The 24,452-nt window shown below is 44.9% G+C and overlaps 4 protein-coding genes across 4 annotated transcripts; 1 reads left to right on the top strand and 3 right to left on the bottom strand.

Moving 5' to 3' along the window:
* Positions 1-1,860: 1,860 nt before the first annotated feature.
* TAS1R3 (taste 1 receptor member 3) lies at positions 1,861-6,540 on the bottom strand (the record flags this gene model as incomplete). The annotated part of the gene is made up of 6 exons (XM_082776848.1): positions 1,861-2,839; positions 3,331-3,451; positions 3,746-3,949; positions 4,190-4,969; positions 5,725-6,025; positions 6,362-6,540. 6 exons carry the CDS (start codon positions 6,538-6,540, stop codon positions 1,914-1,916), a joined length of 2,511 nt encoding a protein of 836 aa, XP_082632974.1. The 3' UTR covers positions 1,861-1,913.
* A 1,474-nt stretch (positions 6,541-8,014) lies between these two features.
* On the bottom strand, positions 8,015-10,408 carry CPTP (ceramide-1-phosphate transfer protein). Its single transcript, XM_082777149.1, has 2 exons — positions 10,124-10,408; positions 8,015-10,031 (listed from the first exon to the last, which is right to left on the bottom strand). The coding sequence occupies exons 1-2, from the start codon at positions 10,243-10,245 to the stop codon at positions 9,509-9,511; spliced, it is 645 nt and encodes a 214-aa protein (XP_082633275.1). The 5' UTR covers positions 10,246-10,408; the 3' UTR covers positions 8,015-9,508.
* On the top strand, positions 10,016-18,937 carry INTS11 (integrator complex subunit 11). Its single transcript, XM_082777146.1, has 18 exons — positions 10,016-10,149; positions 10,440-10,614; positions 10,947-11,044; positions 11,609-11,682; positions 11,941-12,169; positions 12,286-12,384; positions 12,483-12,517; positions 13,184-13,322; positions 14,213-14,277; positions 14,837-15,026; positions 15,340-15,423; positions 15,527-15,616; positions 16,195-16,357; positions 16,527-16,634; positions 17,298-17,359; positions 17,447-17,589; positions 18,125-18,254; positions 18,761-18,937. The coding sequence occupies exons 2-18, from the start codon at positions 10,587-10,589 to the stop codon at positions 18,824-18,826; spliced, it is 1,803 nt and encodes a 600-aa protein (XP_082633272.1). The 5' UTR covers positions 10,016-10,149; positions 10,440-10,586; the 3' UTR covers positions 18,827-18,937.
* A 143-nt stretch (positions 18,938-19,080) lies between these two features.
* Positions 19,081-22,392, bottom strand: LOC309886341 (lysophosphatidic acid receptor 6-like). Its single transcript, XM_082777147.1, has 2 exons — positions 21,304-22,392; positions 19,081-20,531 (listed from the first exon to the last, which is right to left on the bottom strand). The coding sequence occupies exon 1, from the start codon at positions 22,373-22,375 to the stop codon at positions 21,314-21,316; it is 1,062 nt and encodes a 353-aa protein (XP_082633273.1). The 5' UTR covers positions 22,376-22,392; the 3' UTR covers positions 19,081-20,531; positions 21,304-21,313.
* Between the last annotated feature and the right edge of the window lie 2,060 nt (positions 22,393-24,452).

Here is a 24,452-nt window from a genome sequence, read left to right as displayed (position 1 = left end):
TATTGCAAATGAATGTAGAATAAAGGTTGTTTAAAGGATACAAAACCCCACCACATACAGCCTTTACTAAAATCCTGGGTTTTACTTTGAAAAAGCACTTTTACTTTGAAAAGCACAAACTAGAATAGTTGCTTAACTTCAGTAACATTAAATTAGCTTTTTAACAATTGCATTAGAGTCCAGTTGCAATTTTGCCAGGTTTATGAACAGGTAGGTATGGTAGCATTGGTTAAAGATGTTAGATGGAGTTGTATCCTTTGCTTTTGAATTGAAGTAGAGATGCTGTGATATGGCACAGTAGAATATCAATGTCTCTACTGCATTGCATTAAAACTTTAGGGAAAATAGCACCAGAGTGAGAGCTGCCGCTTTTCTTGACTTTTCGGAGAAAGAGACTGAGTGGGTAATATTTAATAATTATTGGCTGACAGTTGATAGTGCAGGATATCTATCTAACCACCCCACAGTAACAGGAGAGGTAAAACACAGCAGGCACGCTGAGGAGAGGGCAGGCCTTCCTCTCAGCTGTGTCAGGGTCTGCAGTTCTAAGCTGCTTGTCTGGAGACTTCAGCGTTTGTGGTGATCCCTGAAGCTGCCGAGTCAGCTCTGTCACGCCAAAGGTGCTGCAGTGTTGATTTTGCAATGCCTTGGAGCTGGCAGGGTGGACCTGTAGGCCAGGGGAGTTTGCACACCTACAAGAACAGACAGGAATAACACCTGTATGTGAACCAGTCCTACTGGCCTGTAAAAGGTTTCGGTACAAACGTATTCTCCTAGCAGGAGGAAGGTGAGGCTTTATGCAATTTCCCTGTATTATGAAGTTCTTTATACCCTGTGCATGGAGCAGGAGGTCTAAAAAAGCTCCCTATTATGTGATACTGGCAGATCCTTCATCTATTTCTTGTCTTATGCCCAGGCACTTACGTTGTCTGCAGCTTTGGCACTTGGGTATTTTTGAGGAGCAAGAGAAGGGAAGTGAGGGGTGAGTCCTGCTGCCTCGAGCCTCTGCTCTCACAGGTTTCATTTTCTGGCATGCACACATTTCTGCAACACCTGCATGCCCTGCTGCTGCATTATCTGCACCTTTTTACCACAAGGTTTTAGCCTTCTGTATTTTCAGTGTATTTACAGTGAACTCGAAAGCTATCTCACACTTCCCATCACAGGAGACAAACCAGCCCCCGTGCTAGGACCAGCACAGAGCAGTTTTTCCTTTAGAAGTATTTCTTTGTCATGTAAAACTATCATTACTACCCCTTCTGGTAAATTTGATACTGAATGGGTAAGCTGCTAGCCTTTCTGGATATGAGAATTCTGCTGTCCAGTGAACTGGGGATGTGCTACATATATGAACAGAAGTTAGAGATATTTCTTACTACTCCAAGTGTTTGACTGACTTTGTCCCCTTTGCAGAACGTCCCCGTGGGTAAGAAATGTTTCTCCCTGGTGATGTGTGTTTTTTGAGATAGGAGAACCTTTTTGCTATGATTTTGGATACTGTGATTTGCACTTCAGTGTGTCTTGTCCTCATTTCCATGTTCTTTGCAAACACATTAATGCCATACAAATGAGTGAATTGGTATTTGAATAGGTAATATACTTTCCATATCACACATACAGCTGCTCTTACGTCTCAGAATGGTTTCTACAGATTTTGTGACAAAGTCAAGAAAATTCCAAAAGATTTTTTTTTTCCATGGTAAACGTTCCTTAACAGAAAATTCCAAAAGATTTTTTTTTCCATGGTAAACGTTACTTAACAGAAATTTAAACATTTATTTTGGAAGGTTTAGCTTTTTGTTTCACAGCGACATTAAGATGACTCGTACAATATGAAATTTAAACAGAACCATCTTGTTGAAATATAGACAGCTCCTGTTGAGGCTACAGTGGGTGTCTGGTTTATTGTCTGGTCATTGGGAGTCTCCCTCATTCTCCTCTTTGATGGAATTCTGGAAATAATTCACGGTATTCAAGTCAGGCTTGAGCAAGATGATGTAGCACTTAGGGATGTAGTAGGTCCCCAGGATACCCAGGGTGAGCATCAGGATGGTGCTGATCTGTGTAACAGCCCTGAGAACTGTCTTCAGGGTGGCAAAAATAGCGACGAAGAAGATCCAGATGATGAAGTAGATGAGGAAGGCAAACGTGATCCCCCTGGCGACGTTGTACTTCTTACCAGGAGTATCCACCATGAAGGTGCAGAGAAAGCAGACGATGGCCAGGCAGCTGTTGTAGCCGTGCATCAAGGCAAAGGCCAGCCAGGACCTGGTGTCACACACCAGCAGAACCTCGCTGCGCAGCGACTTGTAGTCGGACCGCAGGCCGTCAGGGCCCAGGTGGAGGTAGGAGAAACAGAACAAGCACTCGGTGAGGAGGCACAAGGCGACGACGAGCCAGGCCCTCCTCTGCGTCACCCAGGGCAAGAAGGTGGGGGCCCAGCGTGGGAACTCGGTCAGGAGGGTGATCTCGAGGGACTTGGTGAGGAAGGTGGAGAAGCAGGCGTTGAGGCACAGGGCGTAGACAACCTGCTGTGTCGTACAGAGCCTGTCGCTGGGCTTCCCGATGTAGAGGCAGGAGCTGAGGCACAGCAGCGCGAGCGCGGACAAGGCGAGGAGGTTCCGATCGCCTCCAGAAGCCTGCACGACGGGCGTCTTGAGGTTCTTAAAAAAGAGCACCGCTGTCAGGCACGTCAGGCATAAGGTGATGGACGTCAGCGTCAGCAAGGCGACGGTGAGCGGCTCGTTCCAGAAGAGGTACCTCTCGCTGCGGTCGTAACACCGCGTGCTCCGCACGGGGGACCACTGATGCTCCAGGCAGGGGGTGCAGGTGGAGCTGTCTGCAAAGTGGCAGTGAGGAGGTGATGGCCGTGCAGGCGGTCCGGGAGGAAGGCTCAGCTATGCCTATTTCCCCCCTTCCCAAGTGGATCGGATCTCCAAAGCTTGTGATTTTTTCCATCTCCTTTTCTCTCTACTTCCCCACCCTCCCCACAAAAGGATCCACGTATTTCTTGTCTTTGTTTCCTTTCCCCAAGAAGGATCACCGCCTTCCAAAAGACCCCAGAATTTCATCATGTGCTTCTCTACTGGCTAAGACCCCAGAATTTCATCATACCCTTCTCTCCTATACCTCTGAGATAAAACATACCTGTCATTACATATTCTCTTTGGGATCAACAGGGGAAGGTCCCACACAGAAGGGATTGTGCCCTGGCACTGCTTTGTGGAGGAGGAGCCCACAACTGGCCCTGTTGAGCTCTGTGAGCCTGTGTGACCTCAAGCGGTAGGAAGACATAATACAGGTAAAGCCAGGGCCGTTCGCAGACCTCACCTTTAGAGCTGCAGAAGGTGTTTTCTGGACAGTCTCTGCAGTCGTAGCAGCAGAGGTGGAACCCTTTTATTTGTCTGATTTGTCCTGGTTTACACTCTCTAAAGCACTCCGATGTAGGCTCCTAAACAAAAGGGTAAATAAGTGTCAGCCAGGCACCTTGAGAAGTACAACATCACCAAACAAATTAAAAGACTTTGGCTCTGCTTTGCTGGTGTCACATCTGTGTTTGAGTCCTAACTGGTGCTGGGAAAACCTTTTTGTAGTTTGGCATAGTGGAGATAGATAGATTACACGTTTGCAGGGAAGCAAGAGTAGCGTGCGGGCTAGGAGCTCCTAGTTAACAGTTCTGATGAAGCGGAAAAAAAAAAGTTTATTTCATCTTGTTATTGTTTGTGCTTTTGCCCACTCTCTTTACCTTTTGATCTGCAGTGTGAAAATGGATCTGGGACTTGTCGACGTACAAGGACTTCTCATAGTCTCCCACAGGCAGATGTGTAAAGGTGCCATTTTTCCAGTCCCATAATATAAGCTTGTAGCCAGTGTTTGTGCCATGGGATTCATCAAACCTGAAACTCTGGCCATTTACTGTGAACGTGAAGGTATTCATAAAGTGCAGCAGCTGAGGAGAAAATTAAAAATGATAATAGATACCAGTACAGCTGATACTTTTGCTTGGAGTATGATAATGCAGCTAATTGCTGGCTGGTATCATTGTCCCTTACAGGGGCTGAGATTGCAGCTATCAGCCTTCTGGTGAACATTCCCCCCCTCTCTGTCTGGCTGTGTGCAGCTCTGATGGCATAAACTGGATGAAAAACTGGATGAAAAATTGCTCCTCGTCCCCCTGACCCTCACTCACCTGCCACGACCTGATGGTTGCTTTGGGACACCCTTGGTGGGTGCAGCCCAGGGCCCGGTGCAGCGCGTGGGCCACGCTGTGCACTGCAACATGCACTGGTTGGATTTGGGAACGGCTCAGTATGGGCGAGATGTCGTGCAGAGAGATGTGGTCGCACTGGTTGCAGGCCGTGCCCAGCCCACCAGAGGCCATGCGGTGGTAGGATTCCATGGACTCCTGGCAAAATTCATCCTGCTGGACTGAGGTAAAGAGGTCGGCGACGTATTCCTGGAAGCCAGGGACTGGGCTTGCTTTCATAATGAAGCCTAAAACCGTTCCGATGCTCTGGATGTTTGAGGTGGAGGAAGCTATGTCAGAAAACAGCCAGGCTTCCGTGCCAATCCAGACTTTTTTGCTTAGTCCCATGCTGATGCTTTGTTCCAGCAAGGCCTGTGCTGGCTGCGTGTAGGCAAAAAGGACAATGATGTTGACTTTGGTCTTGTTAATGAGCTCTATTGTCTCTTTCAGTTGGATTTTAGCCTTGGGGTCTGTGAGGTCTGTGGGAATTAGCCCCTCGTAAGCAACGCAGATGCTGTAATTTCCAACGATGCGCAAGAAGAGCTCCTGGGCTCCTCGGCCATATTCATCGTCGCTTCCAATGGTGGCAATCCAGTTCCATCCAAACTTGTTGAGCAGCAGGACCACAGCTTCCACCAGCTTCTTGTCACTGGGAACAGTTCGGTAAAACGAGGGGTACAGCTCCCTGTTGCTGAGCTTCTCGCTGCTGGCCCCGTAGCTGACCTGCAGGTTGGAGGATCAGACAACATGAAGCAAAGACGAAAGCTGAGAAAAGCGTTCCCAGTCCAGATCACTCTTCCCCCTTGCTCGTTCAGTCTCGGTACTCCAGATTTTCAAGAAAGGTGGGTCAGGATTGTGGGAAGGAAGAACTCACCTGAAGGGATGGGTCCATTGTGGCTGAATTTCCCAAGAGATCTCTAAACTGGCCCTGTCGCCTGCCTCTGGTAGTGCTGTCATGCAGGGCTGTCCCCTTCCACTGCCCTTTGTGTCCATCCTCACAGCACCCTTGTCTTTAATGATAACGGTAATTAGCTACTTCCAACGAAGAGTGACCTCACTAGGATTCAGCAATACCTTAACTCAGGGCTAATTTTACCTGCCTGCTATAGCTCTTTGTTGTGGTAGCTGAGTACTCACAGCCACAGATGTATTTTCCAGAGATCCTCCCAATTTACACTGGGAGCTCTGCTAATTATAATTTTACCTGGATCACAGAGCAGTGAGAGTTACCCCTCTCTTCTCTGGGAAGTGAGACACTGAAATGTGTGTCAGGCAGGCAGTTTATTGACCTACCCAAGATCTCACAGGAAATCTATGGCAAAGGCTTCAATCTGCACTTTTAATGGCCCAGGTTCAAAGGCAGACACTGTTGTTGGATTAGATGATTTCTGAAGGTACCTTCCGACTGAACTATTGTATTCTATTCAATCCCTTCCCCGCCAAAAAGAAGAATTCTTGTTTTTACAGAGTCTCTTTACCTGTGGGATCAAGAAAAAGCTGAATAGCTTGGCCGTCACCAGGCAGAGATCTGACTTATGTGGTCCAATGACAGCAGTCACGCGAGGCTGGTAGTTGGTGTAGTTGCACACTACTCCAATGCCTGTAGTGCCGTTTCGGGTCAGAAATAGCAAGCTGGGCTGTAAGGCTGCCAGGGGCTCAAAGCAGGTGTCATAAATGTCATAGCCCAGCTTTACTCCCGGCAGAAGTGACGTGGAGTTGTTGATCTGATCAATAGCAAACTTCATCCCGAGGGCCCATATTAGTCCATCTACAAATAACCTGCAAGAAGAGGAGACAGGGAATTACACGATCCACCAGTGCTGTTGTCATGGTGGTCAGCTTGTTCCACATTCTCTGACATTTTAGCATCCTGTCCGTAGCGTCGGCTCCATCTGAAGTTCGTCTGCATCAAGACAACATATGAACTTTTTCCATTTCAGAACCAGAAATGGCACGCTGATGGCACAGCACACCTTAGAGCTACTCTTTGGTTCCATCTCGCCCCTGATGTTAGCCTGCAAGACCATCAAGTGCTATCCAAAGGACTACTTCTTCCTCTCCCCAGCCCAAGTGACCAAACTTAACACGTACAAATGAAGCTAATGTTCCTCTTACCTTTCACACACAACTAATGTGGGCTCTGATCGTGCTGTCAGGTTTATGGTGTCCATTCCAAAAGGGAACAAGCCTCCTATGATATAATCGCCAGGCCTTCTGAACTGAGTTGAGAGGCATGTGGGTTTGAGAGCTACCACGTAACCAAAGCTCAAACCCAGGAGCAGGTAAGGGACCATTATTTGGCTATTTTGGAGAAAATGTTTCATGGAAGTGATAAAATGTGGGAGAGGGAATAGGGGCAGGGGATCCAGTCTCAGTAGGTCCTGGGAAATCATTTTAAATAGAACCCCGAGAGATGAAAATCACATGGAGAAATTTGTTTAGCAAACTGCGTTAGATGTGTAACTCAATGCTCAGTGGGCAGTAGTCAAATAGGCAGCAGTACCCAATGCGTGTCCTTGGTTGCAAACCGCTGGCCTAATCCTGCTTTCCTTTACTCAGTGCAGGTCCTGTGTGATGCTAGAAAAACAGGAGATATTTTCCCTTCCTCCCCCTCATCTCATTTTTGTCAGAAGACTGCTCCCTACAGTGAAAACACTTATTTAAAACACAGGCTATCTGCATGCGCTGTTGTGCATTCTCCCATCCACCTTGTCCCTTTTGACAGTATGGATTGACTGAGATCAGTAGAAGTGAAATAGCAGCATTAGAACTTAAAACAATTATTGCTAGAAAGACAAGGAAGACATTAAATGCTGCTGTTAAATGCAGCTGCTTCTCCAGGGATCTACCAGGTGCTTCTCCCCAGTTACAAATGCTCTTTCCTGTTCTGGACTGTTCATTCTCGCTAGGACTTGCTATCCCTCTACAGTGCTTCAAGTTCCTGCTGTGGTACAAATTTTATTCTCCACTTTCCTAATTCTTATTTGAGCCTTTTAATCCAATAATTCCTCCCAGCAAGTGACACATGCTTTAACCCTCAATGGTTTTCAATTCACGGTGGGAAAGCAAGCTCTGTCTTACTTAGACTCTCTTCCCAACTTTGAAGTGCCCTGCACTGAAAGAATGTCACATAGTTTATTTTTAAATTAACTTCAGAATGATAGGTTGAGTCGCCTGAGCTGTAGGGTAGTGGTAAGTGTCTTACACAACAGTAATTTATATATATATTTAAATTCAAGGTCACCTCATCATGGAAATTCCCAAATCTTTCTCAGGACACCACAAGAACTTAACAGGTGTGAACCATTCCTCGGCTGCCACTTCAGTGAGCTATTACTCACAGCTACCCTGCTATTTTCAGAACATATTTTCAGAAAATAGCAGGATATATATAGCAAAATGTTGTTGGCCAATCTAATTTTTTCTCACACTGAGCTGTGACGTTAACCTCAGGTTGCTGATGTAGGTACCAGTTCCCTAGCATGGTAATTTAAGTTGGTTCATTGTTTGCATTTTTTCTGTCAAGTGTGAATTTTAGAAAGCAGGATAGTGCCGAATTGAAAAGTTCAATTGAATTGAAAGTTCAGCTCACTGCATTTTGATAACTTATTTGTGCTGTATCACAGAAGCTGCTTGTACCACCAGTGGTACTACTTTTGCTACAAGGCTAGGATTTTTTTTCATGTATCTTGGAGAAGCAGGCACATTATCAAAAGCTAAGTATATGTACGCAGGTTTTGAGCAAATGACAGTTGTAGATATCTGTGTCTACGCTACATAGTTTGTATTGACGTTTGTTTTTTTTTTTTAAAGATACCTTACAGGTTTCCCTAACTTCTTAATGGAGTATTTAGGTGTTAGCTTTAATTATAAAACTTAATTTAAACAGTTTAAAATAGTAATTCAACTGCATGGAGTGAAAAAAAACCAGGCTGCTTGAATAGTGTAAGTGTTGCATATAAGCAGTTATTTACACCCCCACACATTTTCAGGTGAAATCAAGTATGCTTACTGTGGGGTAGGAGATTATGGGATTCAAGCTCCCTCTAGTGAATCTGCATGTTGTTGCAGCTTTCAAGTACAGCAGTTAATGTAAGTGAAGGAAGTGAAGGTGTGGTGTTGTGCTTGTTGGCTTTATTTTCCTCCTTCTGGATGTGGCTGCATTAGTGAAAGCAGGCGGACTCTGAACCTGTGCAAAGTGCAGGACCTATTTTACTGAGTGTTGGCTACCTGGGGCTGTTTAAAAGCCTCCTGTCATTTAAAGATGGGAATTTCCTAGAGACACCAGGAAAACAGAATTTTCACTAGGCAACACCTTGTTTAAACATGAGCATGCAGACTGATAAAATCTGTATTTTACTTGAAGCACACTTAACACAAAATGACTGGCAATAAATGTACAACAGTTTTTCCCTGCTAAGAAAGTTTTTGATTCTTTAATTTCAAGTTCATTTTAAGTTCATTTTCAATGTTAACTTTTATCTCACAAGAGGAATAGACGAGAACGAAAGTGACAGGGAAGAGAACGGAATTTTTCCACGTGGTCATCCTACCATTTGTGCATTAAACCCACGAGAAATCAAACATTTTTTTCATTTGACACATAACACTATTTGACATAATTTATGGCATTTAACACATTACACAGATGAAATACCAGCTCCATCTTTATCAGAAAGCAAGGAAAGCCCAGCAAGAGGTATTCTGTAGTTTACAACATGGAATTGCTCCATTTTAATGCATGAATTTATCCTATGTAAACATGTAATCATTTTAAGGTGGTTTTAGCAGAAGAGGAATTTTCACAGCATAGCAACTAAACCTCCCTTTAGGATGTGAGGTCACATGTAGTGTGAATGTGTTTGGATATCCTATTAGGAAGTTACACCAATAATTGTGAGAGCACCAAAGGCTGTAGCTGCTCAGAGGCTGTTGGTTTAGCTTACAAATAAATTAAAGCCCCGCATTCCAGCCTAGCTGGAGAGCTGAAGGTGAATCCAGGGAGAAAAGAGAACTCTCTCAAGCATGTGCATAGACCTTTTCTCCCCCTCCCTGTAGAGCTGAAGCAATGATATATATACTTATGTATGTATTTCTTAGTGCATTTTTGTCTTGTTATAGCATGAGGCATCCTGAATAGCTTTGTCAGCTCCCTGGGGGAAGAGGAAAGGGCGAGTGACCGAGGGGCAGAGATTCTGATGCTTCTGTGCAGAGGAAAACAGTTTTTAGGTGGTTCATCTGTTGGGACGTGTCAACCTCCTGTCAAGGGAGGTTGAGCAGCTTGTGCTGGGCGTAGAGCTCCTCGGTGATCCCGTAGACACTGGAGATGTGGGGCAAAGCATCGCCCAGCATGACGACGGCTTCCTCGGGGGTGCCCACGTTCATGATCTCCAGGAAGGCGTTGCGCGAGGGCAGCGCGCAGAAGGCCACCGTGGCGGCCTTGCGAATGACCCAGGGGTGGTAGGCGGCCAGGGAGGCATTGTAGGAGTCCGTGCAGATGGTGGACGTCTTGGAGTCCTCCTGGGCAGTCCTCAGCCCCTCCAGGAACAGCTGCAGCCACCGCAGGGCCCGGTGCAGGCGCAGCACGGTCCGGCAGCCCGAGTCGGGATGCTCCGACCGCCTCTGGATGTCCACCAGCCCGCTGGCCAGCTCGTAGGCCACCATGGACTGCAGCGTGCGGTACTCCTCCTGCCTCTCTCCGCCGCAGTAGCTCTCCATGATCTGTATTTTAGCCACAGCGTCCTTGGAGATGAAGGAGAAGATGGCGCCCAGGCTGTTGAGGAACCTGCCGGCGGGGGGTAAAAACAAAAACAAAACAAAAACCACGGGGGCATCAGCGAGCGGCTCCCCCCAGCCCTTCCCCACCTCCTAACTCACCGGACGAGGCCCCTCCAGCCTCGCAGGTAGGGTCCGAGCAGCACCTCCCTGTGCTCCGTCACGGCCGCCTGGAAGGCGCTCAGCACCTCCCTCAGGCTGAAGGCGCCCGCGGCCGCCGCCATTTTCTCGCCCGGGCGCCGCCGCCGCCGCCATGGGCTGGGCTCCGCCGGGCGTGCGCGGAGCCGCTGAGGCGCCGAGCCCCGGCCCTGCCCGGCCGCCCCCTGCTGAAGGAGGGGTGATTCGCCTTCAGTTCGCTTCGTGCTTTCCGATTTTATTTATTTATTTATTTATTTATTTATTTATTTTTCTCCTCTAGGGTGAAGGCCGGCCCCCGCTTCAGCCTCCTGGGTGAGAGGCGGGGGAAAATGGCGGCGCTGAGGCTCGCTGCGGCTTCTCCTTGCTGTGCGGATCCTGTTGTCGGCAGTATAATTCCTGCATAATTTGGGATCTAGAGGTGGTTAAAATGCCCGAGATAAAGGTCACGCCCTTGGGTAAGTCCAATCTGAAATAGGCCTGAAATATCAGAACTGAGAGACGCTGGGTGCTGTGCTTTCCTTAAGGAAGGGAATCGGTTGTTAGCATTTGTAATTAGAAGTAACACGTCCTAGGACGCTAGAGACACATTCAGTGCCTCCCCTAAGCTCAAGGCCAAGTCAGCTCCCATCTGCTGACAGACCTGCTTGCTTGGAAGGAAGGCTGCAGTCCTTTTCCCACATCAGAAGTGGGCAAAGGCTCTTGTACAGTGTGTAGACCTTTAAATGCATGTCCTTTGAAGTGACCAAACGTTCCCAGAGGTGTCTGATCTGTCTTTCTGTTGGTCCAGGGGCTGGCCAGGATGTGGGGCGCAGCTGTATCCTCGTGTCTATTGCGGGGAAGAATGTTATGCTTGACTGTGGGATGCACATGGGCTACAACGATGATGTGAGTATGATGGGGAAGCCTGAATGTTGTACAGGGATACCTGCAGGGTGCCTGTCCTCGCTCAGCAGGGCTCCTGCTTTGTTGTCCTGCTCTCTTCATTATTATTTGAACATGGCCTGATTCATCTTATATGTAGGTAGTGTTAGCATGGTGTACGTTATTGGGCACATATGTCAGCTGTTGCTGAGAATGAACAAGTGTCACCCCTTCAGAATCTTGCTTTCTTGTGCAAGAGGTACATCCCCTCAAGTATTCCTGGTATAGGAAGTTCCCCCATCCAGCCAACCCTCTTCTTTCCATGGGTTGTGGACTCTGAAGGAAAAAAATATATATATTAAGCAAGCTGTGAACATTCCATTCCTGGTGCTTTTGGTCTTCTATACGGGTAGGGTGTCTATCAGGTACACTAGTGTAGTCTCCGACCTGTTGCAGTTTTGTCTTGAGATGGATTACAGCATGTGTTCAGTACTGCAGATGGTTTATGCTATTGTTCTGGTGAATTAATAATTTAATATTAACTGTCCTTGTTTAGTAGTGGGTAACCTGCTTTTTTTCTCTTTGCAGAGGCGTTTTCCTGACTTTTCTTACATCACTCAGAATGGAAGGCTGACTGACTTCCTAGACTGTGTGATCATCAGGTGAGAAAGCTTCCTTACCACAACTGAAATGGGAAACAGGAAAGTTTTTTTTTGTTTGTTTGTTTTTGGTTTTGTGTGTGTGTGTGTTTCTTTGTTTTTAAAAGAAGGGAAAAAACCAACATGTTGCAGTTCCATCATTCATATTCTGGTCAGTTCCTCTGTGTTGTGCAGTGCTTTGAAATTCTGAAGCAAGATGTGAGAACCAGGCAAGCTAAATTCCCATGTAACATTTCTTTTATCCTTTCTGTCTTTTTGCAGCCACTTCCATTTGGACCATTGTGGAGCTTTGCCGTATTTCAGTGAAATGGTCGGATACGATGGGCCCATTTATATGACGCACCCCACTAAGGCCATCTGTCCTATTCTCCTGGAGGACTATAGGAAAATAACTGTAGATAAGAAGGGGGAAACTAACTTCTTCACTTCCCAAATGATTAAAGACTGTATGAAAAAAGTGGTTGCTGTGCATCTTCACCAGACAGTTCAGGTAAATGACCATTTCTGCATAGTCTTGGATCAGACCAACCGAATCGTTGTGGAAGGCAGAGTAATTTTATTTTTTAAAAGGTTTTGCACTACTGCAGTGTTTGTTTGCTTGTACAGGTGGATGAGGAGTTGGAGATCAAGGCGTACTATGCAGGCCATGTGCTAGGAGCAGCCATGTTCCAGATTAAGGTTGGATGCGAGTCAGTTGTATACACTGTAAGTATGTGCAACAGCATTTGTGGACGCTCACATCTCCTTTTAATAGCCTGCTCTCTTACCTTGAGAATATAAATGGATTTCTCTTCTTTCGTTAGGGTGATTACAACATGACACCAGACAGACATTTAGGGTAAGTAGGAAGCTGGGTTTCTATGAATTGTATCTCTTTCAGACAGGACAGTTTTACCATAGCTTCTGTTAATACGTAGGGGCTTATCAGCATTGATTCTTTGTTGTTTGATGGGAGACTGGAACACTAACTGGTGTCTTTGCTGGAAAGATAAATACAATTTTGAATTCTGAGAATGAACGGATTTAAATTGATTTAAATTTAAATTGATTCCTCAGGATAGACCTTAATTGGATTTAGGTGTTTGAAATGCCTTATTGCTGTGGTATTCTCTAATGTGTTTACTTTTTAAGAAAGTGCCAGTCACAAACTTTAACATTCATTTTATTTTTTTACTGGCATGTATGATAGATTTTCATATTTGTGATATTTAGAATAATATTCTAATGCATTTAAAACAAATAATAGACTGGAAAATTATTTTTCAAAATCTGGAGTCAGTGTCTATTCTGAGCTGTATTAATTTAAAGAAAGCACAGCCTGTAAAGAGGAGTCCTGGTGCTGCCATGGAACTCGGAGGTGACTTTGGCCAAGCCAATGCACGTTGGTGTTCCTTTGTTCAAGTGGAGTTAGTGATATTCTGCACCCAGGTTGGAGACCTGCAGATGAGAAATGAGATACTATCCCTTAACTTGATTTGCTTTTTAAAAATCCCTTTTGTTTTAGTGCCGCCTGGATTGATAAGTGTCGCCCAGATTTATTAATAACTGAGTCCACCTATGCCACAACTATCAGAGACTCCAAACGTTGCAGAGAAAGAGATTTCTTGAAGAAAGTTCACGAGACTGTAGAAAGAGGAGGAAAGGTACAGCATTTTGATACAAGTGATGTGTTTTTTCTCTGTGAAGCTTCTCATCTCTGTAGCGCTGTGTAACTGTTTAACCAACCCAGGCATCTGTGCATGACCACAGTGAAAAACTGAAGGAGTTTTTATATTGCTCCATCAGTGATTTAAAAGAGAGGGTATTAAACACTTAAACTGTGTCAAGAAGGAAATCAAACTGCACGAATAAGGCAGTAAGGGAAATGCTCTGCTTACAGTTTCCAGATACGGAGGATGAAGGCAAAATTAACTTTATTTGTCTCTTGTATCTGAAGCATCCTCTTAGTCATATAAACTAAGTAATTGAGAATGACTGCTCAAATTACTGCTTTTAAGCTTAATCAAAACTGATTTCCCATGTAGTCAGTCAGGTCTGTCTGTTCAGTATTCTCCTTTGTGCTGTTCAGCGTTACGCTGCCTGTTACCATAGAAGTCCTCCAAGTGCAATTACCACGCAGTAAATGATGCTTCAGTGCCTTGCGTGTGGCTGTTTTGTCTGGGTAAGCCTGTTCCAGCCTCGTGTGATTTGATGTGAACAACTTTAGCTAGTCACAAAGCACATGGAACAGATAATGAAAGCATTGCAACATGGATGTGAGTTGCATAGGTCCCGTTATTGTTTTAGGATTTGTCAGACTTTTCTGTTTCTCAGAGCTTAGCCCCTGTCTTTGCTAACATAAAGAAAATGTCTGGGATTCTCTTTTTCATTGCCATCCCGTTTAGAGCATGCCTAGTAAAGGACATTTGAAAAAGTCATTTTAATCCTTCACAATCTGCAAATAGGAATGGGAGTTTGCAACGCAGGAAAGTTTTACCAGTTTAAGTGTAGCTAATTCACCGGTTTCACGGACTAAATCATATCTCAATTGCAGGTTCTTATCCCAGTATTTGCCCTTGGACGTGCCCAGGAGCTTTGCATTTTACTGGAAACTTTCTGGTGAGTGCAGGCTGTTCAGTGTGTGTTCCTCTTTTGTGTCCTCATGCTGTGGTCCTGACAGGTTTCTATGATTCTTTCATATCTGTTTGGTACAAATATTCTCTTTAGTTTTCCTCTTCATGTTGGCTCACGGTGGCGGTTGCAGAACTGTTTCTTGCCATGTATCACTTATTCCCAATGCTTCTGATTCTAAGCAGTAAATTAAACGTTGTCTTTACAAGGATCATTCCCTGCTCTGTCCCCAAACACTCGGTCCCAACTGTCCTTCAAATAATTTGATTGCAGCTTTGCCACATTGTAAAACTGTTTTTATGGGAGGGAGATGGGATGAACAAGTGAAGTATTAAACTTTCTTATAAGCATTGTGTGGAAATGGGTTAAAGGTGACACCACAGTAAGTTAATGCCCAATGATACAGCGTTGTCCTGATACTGACTTAGTTTGTTGGGAGTATGTTCTGTGCAGAAATCTTTGGTGGCTATGTGGGTTTATGGACTTAAGCAAGAAGAACCAGGATTCTAATGTGGTTCTCATGGATCTGGATCTCTTCTTTCTGCAGGGAAAGAATGAATTTAAAGGCTCCAATTTATTTTTCCACGGGACTGACAGAGAAGGCTAACCATTATTACAAGCTCTTCATCACGTGGACTAATCAGAAAATTCGGAAAACATTTGTGCAGAGGAACATGTTTGAGTTCAAGCACATCAAAGCATTTGATCGGGCCTTCGCAGATAACCCAGGACCTATGGTAGGTGGGCAGTAATGAGGGGGTAGAGCAGATCTGTGGTGTCAGGGAGCTGTTTTTATACCTCTCTGTTCCTGGTTTAGGCAAACCAAGCAACCTACAAAAGCCTAAGCATCTTCTACCCCATTAATACAATAAAATAGCAAAAAGCTCTGTTGGAGCCTTGCTGTAGTAAGTGTGCTATAATGGGTATTAGTGAGTTCTCTCTGCAGTTCTAGGATATTTATATAAGTAATGGTATTTTTTTTAATTTTTATTAAAAAAAAAAAAAAGGCAACTTTTCTGTGGTGATTCATGACACATCTTTGAATTCCAGGTTGTGTTTGCAACTCCTGGTATGCTTCATGCAGGACAATCCCTCCAGATCTTCAGGAAATGGGCAGGGAATGAAAAGAATATGGTAAGAAATTCAGTTTAACATGTGAGGTTTTGCGTTAATGTCATATATAAGATGGTAAGAACAGAAACTTCTATCAGCGTTGTTTTTCTGGTTTCCTTCTCAGGTCATTATGCCAGGCTACTGTGTGCAGGGAACCGTGGGCCATAAGATTCTGAGCGGACAGCGCAAGCTGGAAATGGAGGGAAGACAAATAGTAAGTTTTGTTTCCAAGGAGGGAGATCACTGGAGAAAGCTTTTGGGAATTTGAGGTGGTAGTTAGACAGCAGATACTTGTAATGGGAACATGCTGCATGCAACATGGGAAATACCCGAGTAACATTTTGATCAGAGTGGAACTAGGATTTCTTCTCTTTGTTCTTCCTACCGTTTTATTGCTTCAAAATTCACTGGCCTCAACATTTTGCCAGGGGAGTATTTATAGTGGGCTTGATTAGTCAGATAGATGGCAATGATACGCTTTCATGCAGAAGGGGATTTTGAAACTGATCCCAAGTATACTTCAGTATTGATTTCTTTTGGCAAATGTGCAACAAGTGTTTTGCTTTGGAACTCTGCAGTTTAGCTTTAAAACTTACTGAGAACTTTTCTGTACGGTATTCAGGCTGCTGATAAGCAGGTTTCTCTCCAACATCATTTCCCAGTGCAGCTGATCTGCTTCCTTCTTTAAAATAAATATGGTCTGTGTCTGTTCATGTGGGGTATACGAGCTGTGACAAGCCAAAGTGGTTGCTGATTCTCAAAGCCTGTGCTTTCCACCTCCTTCTCTTGCAGCTGGAGGTAAAGATGCAGGTGGAGTACATGTCCTTCAGCGCCCATGCGGATGCCAAGGGAATAATGCAGCTGATTCGCCAGGCTGAGCCGCGCAATGTTCTGCTGGTCCATGGTGAAGCAAAGAAAATGGAGTTTCTGAAGCAGAAAATAGAACAGGAATTTCGTACGTACAGCGTTGGTACTGCAAAGAGTAGAAAGAAGAAGAAAGAGAGCTTTAAATTCCCATAATTAACCCAAGGGACCTCAGCAGTTAGGAATAGTGCAGTGTACAGGACAGGCTGGGATGGGAAACGCTGCTGCAGCCCTTCTGACGTTGTTTGTTTATGTTGCAGATGTCAGCTGTTACATGCCTGCAAATGGAGAGACCACGACAATATTCACCAATCCAAGCATTCCAGTAGACATATCCCTGGGACTCCTGAAGAGAGAAACAGCAATAGGTAACGCATTTTTGGCCAGGAATTCCAGCTTTCGTGCCCTGCCACTGCACTGCAGTGTGTTTGTATAGTACTTGTGTTAGGTGGAAATGGTGATGCAGGAGCAGTGGTGATTAACAGCTTCTTTGTAAGAACATTTTACCAGTGCTTGGTGGTTGAGAAGGGCTTTCTGGGAAATGAAAGGGCTGCTGTGCTGTGCATGTATAAAAAAAACACCAAAAAAAAAACACCAAAAAAAAACCACCAAAAAAAAACAGCACAAAACTAATGGAACTGCCTTGTTTGCTGTTTGTTCGTTTGTTATGAAAACAAAGTCCAGGTATGCTTTTACTAGCTAGGTCTGTGAAAACTGGAATTCCTTTCATAAATCCAGTGTAAGAAAATTCTTAAAGCCTCTCTTATCAGGAAGTGATGTGGGGAGAGGCAGCTGATCTGTATTACTGGACGTTGTTTCTTACCTCTATCTGGAGCACTGACAGTGATGTAAGCACCGTGTGCTTTGTTTTAAGAGACAGGAGAATGAAGATGTGAAATCTTAGTCTGTGAACCTCAGCAGGGACTTGGAGATCTGATCTATTAAGTCCCATAGCAGTTGTCTAAAATGTGTGAAAAGCAAGCACAAATGATTAACCCTGTTGTCTTTCTCTTCCATTGGCCTTGGTTTAGGGCTCTTACCAGATGTCAAGAAGCCAAAGCTAATGCATGGCACATTAATTATGAAGGATAACGTAAGTAATATGGACCGCAGAGGGAGAATAAAACCACAGCATGCACAGAGAAGTATCTGACAGTGGATTTGTGCTCTTCCTCTGCAGAGCTTCCGGCTGGTTTCTTCTGAGCAGGCTCTGAAGGAGCTGGGTCTTGCAGAACATCAGCTGCGTTTCACCTGCCGCGTTCACATTCAGGATCCAAGGAAAGAACATGAGACAGTGCTTCGTGTATATAACCATCTCAAAGGGTAAGGCCCTTCTTCACTGGGCTTGGCTTTTTTTCCTCTAGGGATGAATGATTTTATCATTCTTAACAGGCAGAATGAGTGCGTTCTTCTTTCTGCCCTGTCAGCTGTGCCATATATTGTTAAGAGAAAGTTTTTTTTGCAGCCCAGAAGCCTTAACTGCTGTAGATTTCAGCCTGTTTAACAAATATAACCAGAACAGAGGTTACCCGTCAGTAGCAGAGGCGGGTAATCAGCATATGCACTCATGGTCTTTGCCAAACTAGTGCAGTCCGCTGGAAATGTTTGTTTCTGTTGATTTGCTGCTGTCACTGCTGCTTGTGTAGCTGGAGTTAGCCCTGCTTTTGCAGGGAGACCAGTAAGCACAGGATCAATACAACTAAATTAGCCCCTTCTGTCTTGTTTGAGTGGGGGTGATGCTCAGAAATGCAGCTAAAAGCAGTAACACCATGCTGCTTTGGGGGATTTAACACACAGGGGTGTTCAGCGTGTGTGCACATCCCCTCCAAAATAAATGGAATCCCTTTTATCTTATCAGGGTCCTGAAGGATTACTCAGTGCAGCATCTCCCTGACGGTTCGATAACAGTCGAGTCCATTCTTATCCAAGCTACAGCACACTCTGAGGATCAAGGAACCAAAGTTCTGCTCGTATCCTGGACGTACCAGGTAGGAACACCCACGAACACACTCTTCCAGCAACTCTGATTATCCTTAATATCTTACAGGCCAAAACTGGCCTATAAGGTAGGTTGCTACTGCAAAGGTAGTGCGATGCAGTGTGTGGGCGTGTGTTATAATGCAGGTATAAAACGTAAACAACAGGCAGAAAGCCAGCTAGCACTGATTTGTGGTAAGACTAGATGTAGTGTTTTCTTCAAAAGTAGAATTTCTATGGCTGAATTTTAAGTGTTTTCAGTGGTTATTTATTCTTTGCTTTCATGAAAAATTTATTCTGAAAAGAGATCTCGAAGAGGCTCTCTTTGACGAGGGGAGATTTTACAGTGATAAGTTTGAAAGAACGCCTTGAAATGCATTTCCATTTTCAAACACTGATTTTGCTGGGTCCAGAAATTATTTTAGTCTATTTCTAGGTAGCAGATTCTAATTTATTGCCCCAGATAGGAAAGAGTCAACTGGAAGATGACTTTCATCCTCTTTTTTCTTTCCTTTAGGATGAAGAATTAGGCAGCTACCTCACATCCCTTCTGAAAAAGGGACTGCCACAGAGTACATCCTGAGCAACAGAGCAGCAGGCAGAGTGATGCTTCAGAGAAATTCAGATTTTATTTTGTTTACATTATAAAATGTTTTTCTGGTTTTGTTTTAATAAAGGAATTACAGTGATTGTTTATAGCTGCAGTGAGTGTGTACAGTGTTCATCAGTGCTGCAGTCCTCCCAAGAAACCTGTCCTGGATGTCGCTGTAGCCTCTTTCGGAGTCCTGAGGAACAAGCTTGGTGCTGCTTACACAGTAAGGTAAGAGATACTCAGCATTCTTTACTCCCACAGCTCATGTTCGTTAAAACCTCAGCAATGCTGCTCCCACTGGGATCACAAAAATAAGTGGAAACAACAGCCACGCACTGACCCCACTCCTGCACTCAACTAAATCCTGGACCGTGTACACGGGACAAAACAGCTCCCTCAGCTTGCAGCTTTGTGGGCAGGGAGTCCCTGATGTGCCGCACAGGGTTATCATCAGGCAGCCCTACACCTCCCTGATAGGGGAATAATACAAACCCAGAACTTGAGTAGGCCTGAGAGGTCAACAAATGGAGCTTTCAGAGCTTCACAGCTGCAATGCAAAGCACAAGTTTAATGTAGACAAGAGTAATAAAGCTCTAAATGTGCTTTTTACCGAGCAGCTTTACTTTCATTGAGGGAAGTATGGATAATAATGGCAGCTAGGCCTTAAAGAAAACTGCACTTCCTAGCTGCAGTCTAATAAATTCTCCTCCTCTGCCAATACCATAATATTTGTACTTAGAGAACTTCCCTTAGTGCTGGGTAGTTCTCCCAAGCCTATGAATGGGACAAAACTAATAGTCTCTCATGAAAAATACAAGATAATTTATCAAAATACTCAAGAGCAAGGATTTAGTAGCAGTCTTACCAAGCCTTGCCAAGCAGATGAATACAAAAATCATTATGGGTGATAATTTAAAAGTTTGAGCAGGTTTTCTTGATGATATTTAAAAAAAATTCTCCAAGACGAGCAAAATCCAGAGAGGGAGAGGCCTTGCTCTAGTTCAGTTGTTGCTGCATGTTGATGGGCAGTGGCTGGCCCACCACTAACGGGTGTGTGTGCGACCTGGACTCAAACTGCACGTGGCAATAAGCAAAGCAAAGCCAGCCTGAGTGTAACAAAGGTAATACTGCACACACAAAGCAATCAATGACAAAGCTCTAGCCCTATTACAACATTATGCTATCAGAGACCACTCTCCTTGGTGCCATTCTGCCACACCAACCCTACTCCCTACCTCTTTTGAGGTCTGTGCCATTTCTTATTCCACATTCAGCAGCGCAGCGTAAGTTGGCAACCCAAGCTGTGCAGTGTGCCAGGGCACTGTGCGACTTCGTGTGCATTTTGCACTGAAGTGAAACACGGCTGTAGCATTGCTGAGGTTTAAGCACACTGCTGTGAAACAAGGCCCAGAACCATTTCCATTCCACTCATATCTGCTCAGCAGTCTTGTGTGCCTGTAGGCCAGTAACGCATACGTACTGTGGTAATGTCTGGGCATAGCATGGGAAGGAACAGAGCAGTGAGTCTGTGTGGCTGGTACCAAAATCGCATCCTTTCAAGTCAACCATTGGCTGTTGGGCCAGGCCGGTGGCTTTCTGGTGACTGATAACCCCCAGATGATGAATTCTTTCCAGTCATGATGAAGTCTCATCCTTCACAGGGTGGAAAACTGCTGTTCTCTGAAGGTGGGTGATGCTGTTAATAAGTGAGAAAGGGAGAAACAGGTGAGGTGTATCATGAAACGATACAACACAATCACTTTAAAAAAAAAAAAAAAGCAAAAAAAAAAGCTTTGACCTTTAACCAGAATTGCATGGCATAAGGAGTTTGGCCAGCTCCTGTGTTAACTTTACTCATCAAGTTTTTAGGGAGAGAGGAGCCTGTTTACCAGTGGTCGTGCACAGGCTTCGCTGCTAAATACTTGTCTATCATCTTCTAAAATTGTGTGAAGAGAGGTCCTGCCTGACTCCACAGGCACGTGATGCTAAAAACCCTGTCCTCAAACACTCAGGAAGCCAATCAACTTATTCACAAGAAGGGAAGAAGAGGCCCTTATTTGGCTGTGGAATGTAGGCATTTGTGAACACAGCTGACTGCAGTGTGCAGCCAGGGCGAAATCACAGGATCCCTCCAAAAAAGGGAAAAGCCAAGGAGGCCTGCAGGAACCCTCTCAGCTTTCAGGGTTAGCACCAGGCAGGAGGCTGGTTTCCTTTATGTAACCATTTCCCTGTGTTCTACCAACCCCAAAGTGAAACAAAAGGAGGCCCCAACTCCAACGTACATGACCACAGTACGTCTCACCACATCCAGTCTAGGACTACAGGCAAACACAACTCCTCTCAGTACTGTCCTAGCTGGATAATAAAAACACAGCTGCGAGGCACTTCCCTCCAGTGCTGCCCTGACAGAATGGCAGGTTTCACAGGTTTGGCTTGAAAACAATTGGAAAGACAAATGCTCTACTTACCTTGGGTAGGTCAGTTGACAGCAGTTCTGGGGTTTTTATTTCCCTGTGTCTCGTGCAGTTTGTAAACGTAGGAGTACTCCCCCAGTTTCTGGTCGTAGATGGTGTACACCATTTTAGTCCTGAATCTGAGCCTGAAGTTGAAGCGCCAGTGCTTGCTGGAGGAGGTGAAGTAGTACAGGAAGGGGTTGAGGCAGCAGTTGAAACTCACCAGGGCTAAGGTGACCCGCCGCATTTTGTAGATCAGGATGGTGAGCGCCTCGTTCTGGATGAGCTGGATTCTCATCAAGAAGTGGAGCAAGTGGGTGAGGTGATACGGGAGGAAGCACAAAGCACAAATGAACAGGATGATGTAGATGGTCCTCAGCGCCTTCCTCTTGCGAATGCTGTGCTTGATCCGGGAGATCCTCCTCGCGATGAGGGGGTAGCAGATCAGAATGATGGAAAAGGGGATCACGAAACCAAAAACTAAGGCCAGGATGTTGTAAGGCGCCATGCGCTGAGTCCAGCTGCTGGTCGCGAAGTTCTCAAAGCACGCTGTCACGTTCCCTGCACCCCTGTTATGCAGGGGCCCACCGAGGACGAGTGGCACCATGATGCTCACAGCCACCAGCCACAGGACTGTGACCACCACCATGTAGTGGGTGGCCTTGATTTGGATGTAGGTGAAGGGGTGCAGCACTGCCACGTACCGATCGATGCAGATGCAGGTGAACAAGGCGATGCTTAGGCAGATGTTGATGTAGTACAATGTGCCCGTTACCCTACAAGCCACATCGCCAAAGATCCAGTCGTTCCGATGCAGGTGGTAATTAATTTTAAAAGGCAGCATGCAAACAAACAAGGTGTCTACCAGGGCTAGGTTAATCATGTATATGTAGGAAGGAGAGGTGTGCTTCACTTTGCAAGAGAGGAGGTACAGAGCTAAGACATTTTCTACCAGTCCCAGCACGAACACAACGCTGTAGATGACAACAAACAAGGGATACTGGAAGTCTGCTTCCAAGCTGAATTTGGAACTGCTGTTGCCAGCTGTCTCATTGGAGATTCCTTCAGTCCAGGCAATATCTGCCATGATTTCTGTTGGAGAAGGGGTGTAGGAATATCCAACACCAGATAAAATCTTAAGCCATCCCTTACCTCACGAGGTTCTTGAGTTTGAGGCTTTATTTCATCTCACATGGTTAAGCAATAACACTAATCAAAGCAGAGATGGTGAGGCTGGGGAAATCTTGGTTTTAAGCAGCTGTGCTTGGTGAAGTCAGATGGAAAGCGGTGTTGCTGAAAGAAAGAATATTTTTTAAAAACATAAGCATTTAAAATTACAAAGCAGCCCAATTATTTACTGGCATTTAAAATCAGCAGAAGATGGAAATGCTGAATGAACACAAGGGAGCCCCTGCCAGGTTTGTGTGTGTGTTACCAGTAGGGCGCCTCTCAGCCAGGTCACTTGCATCACAAACCCAAGACCTCTACTCCAGCAGTGTGGTTTTTTTGGTCATGTATTTAAAAATAATCCGAGCAACTAATCAAGAGATAGACAACTTAATAGAAGCCCTTAAAGGGAGTGGAAAAAATTAATCCCAGCTCCAATACACAAGAAGTGTCTAAGGGTGAGCCATTAAAGATGAACACAAAGGTCGTTAGGTACTTTCCAAAGGAAATGCTGAAATTGCACTTCCTCCCAATACTTGTTTATGCAGTGCAGTCAGAAGCACCAGACACTGTAACTGGAAGGTTAGAAAGGCAAAAAACAGTTTCACTTCAGGTAGGCAACCCTATGCATCTTCCTCCATGGTCTTTCACCAAATAGAAAGGGATTTGCATACAAAGGAAAACTAATATAAAGCCAGGCAAACACTAAGCCACCACATCAGGCACAAGAACTTGGAACAGCTTTTTTCTCATTTTTTCCAGAGCAAAAGCCCCCAGACATCTACCTTTTATAGGTTCAAAGGAAAGTGTTGCAACTGGGGAAAGATAAGGCAGAAGCCTGTAAAATGGGCAGAGGGGCCTGATTGACTGCTTCTTACAAGACGAGGACAGCCGTAGGCGTTATCAGCCAGCAACTCCAAAACAAACAAACAGGACTTTTTTTTCCAACTAGCACCTGCTGGCATTATGGAGATACGTCACAAGATTCTCTAGAAGCCAGGCAAAATGAGTTTTTGCATGCTTTGTACTGACCAAGCGCTGGAGGATGGCAACATCAGATTGCAGAAGGACTGCCAAAACCCAGAGCCGCTCGCATCCCCTGCAGAGCGGTCACACGGCCTCACAAAGAACGTGTTTGCACAGTGATACAGCACTAATATGCTTCCTTTCAGCATCTGTACCCTCACTAAATCCCCTAAATAGGCTCCTGCCTTACGTGCTTGTCAGCAACTAATACCTCAGCTGCAGGGAAGTAACAAGGAAGCCTGTATGAAAACACCCGTACCCCCCAGTACCCACTGCACCTGGATGCAGCCCATCAGGTAACAAGCACCCGTTTGAGCTTAACTGCACCTGGAGTCAGGAAAAGGGAAAGAAAGAGGGGGAGAAGAAAATCACATAAAATACTTCACAAGTTGGTCTTCTACCCATTGCTAAACAAGTAGGCACTGCAGGATACCACCCTGCACATCCGTCTGGTTGAAAATATTTCCCATGAGAAAGGTTAAAGACGTGACACAGTCTCAGGGTACCCATGCGTTTTGCAGGCATGGAGCCAATTTAATCTCTTACAGCACCGTACCACTTCCTTACCTACAATTTTAAAAACCAGGAGTCTAACCAAATTCCAATGCCAACTTTGCTTCACCTGAAATAAATTATTTTTTTTTCCCTGTTTTACTTCTGGTATTTCTTCTAGACAACCCAGAAGCACCTCTGCTCCTCTACAAAGTTACTTGATTTACAGAAATACAGCAAAGCATACATGAAAGTTTACACTGGATTTTGGGTGCATTGCCTTGACTATTATTCTTATAAAAACAAAGCTTTTCTTCCCTTTCAACTCTGAGTCAAGTACAGTTTTTCTGAGTTTGGCTTTAAAGTGTCACTGCCAAACAAACAGAAAGACAGAACTAACCCTGTATTGTGTGGCCAAACCCAATCAACTGAAAACAATTGGTAATACAACAACAAAAGGAAAAAAAAATACAGAACAC

Source organism: Aythya marila (assembly GCF_965140915.1).
Source record: "Aythya marila genome assembly, chromosome: 21".
Taxonomy (NCBI): domain Eukaryota; kingdom Metazoa; phylum Chordata; class Aves; order Anseriformes; family Anatidae; genus Aythya; species Aythya marila.
The sequence above is the reverse complement of the archived record's forward strand: the minus strand, read 5'-3'. Positions and strand labels throughout refer to the sequence as shown.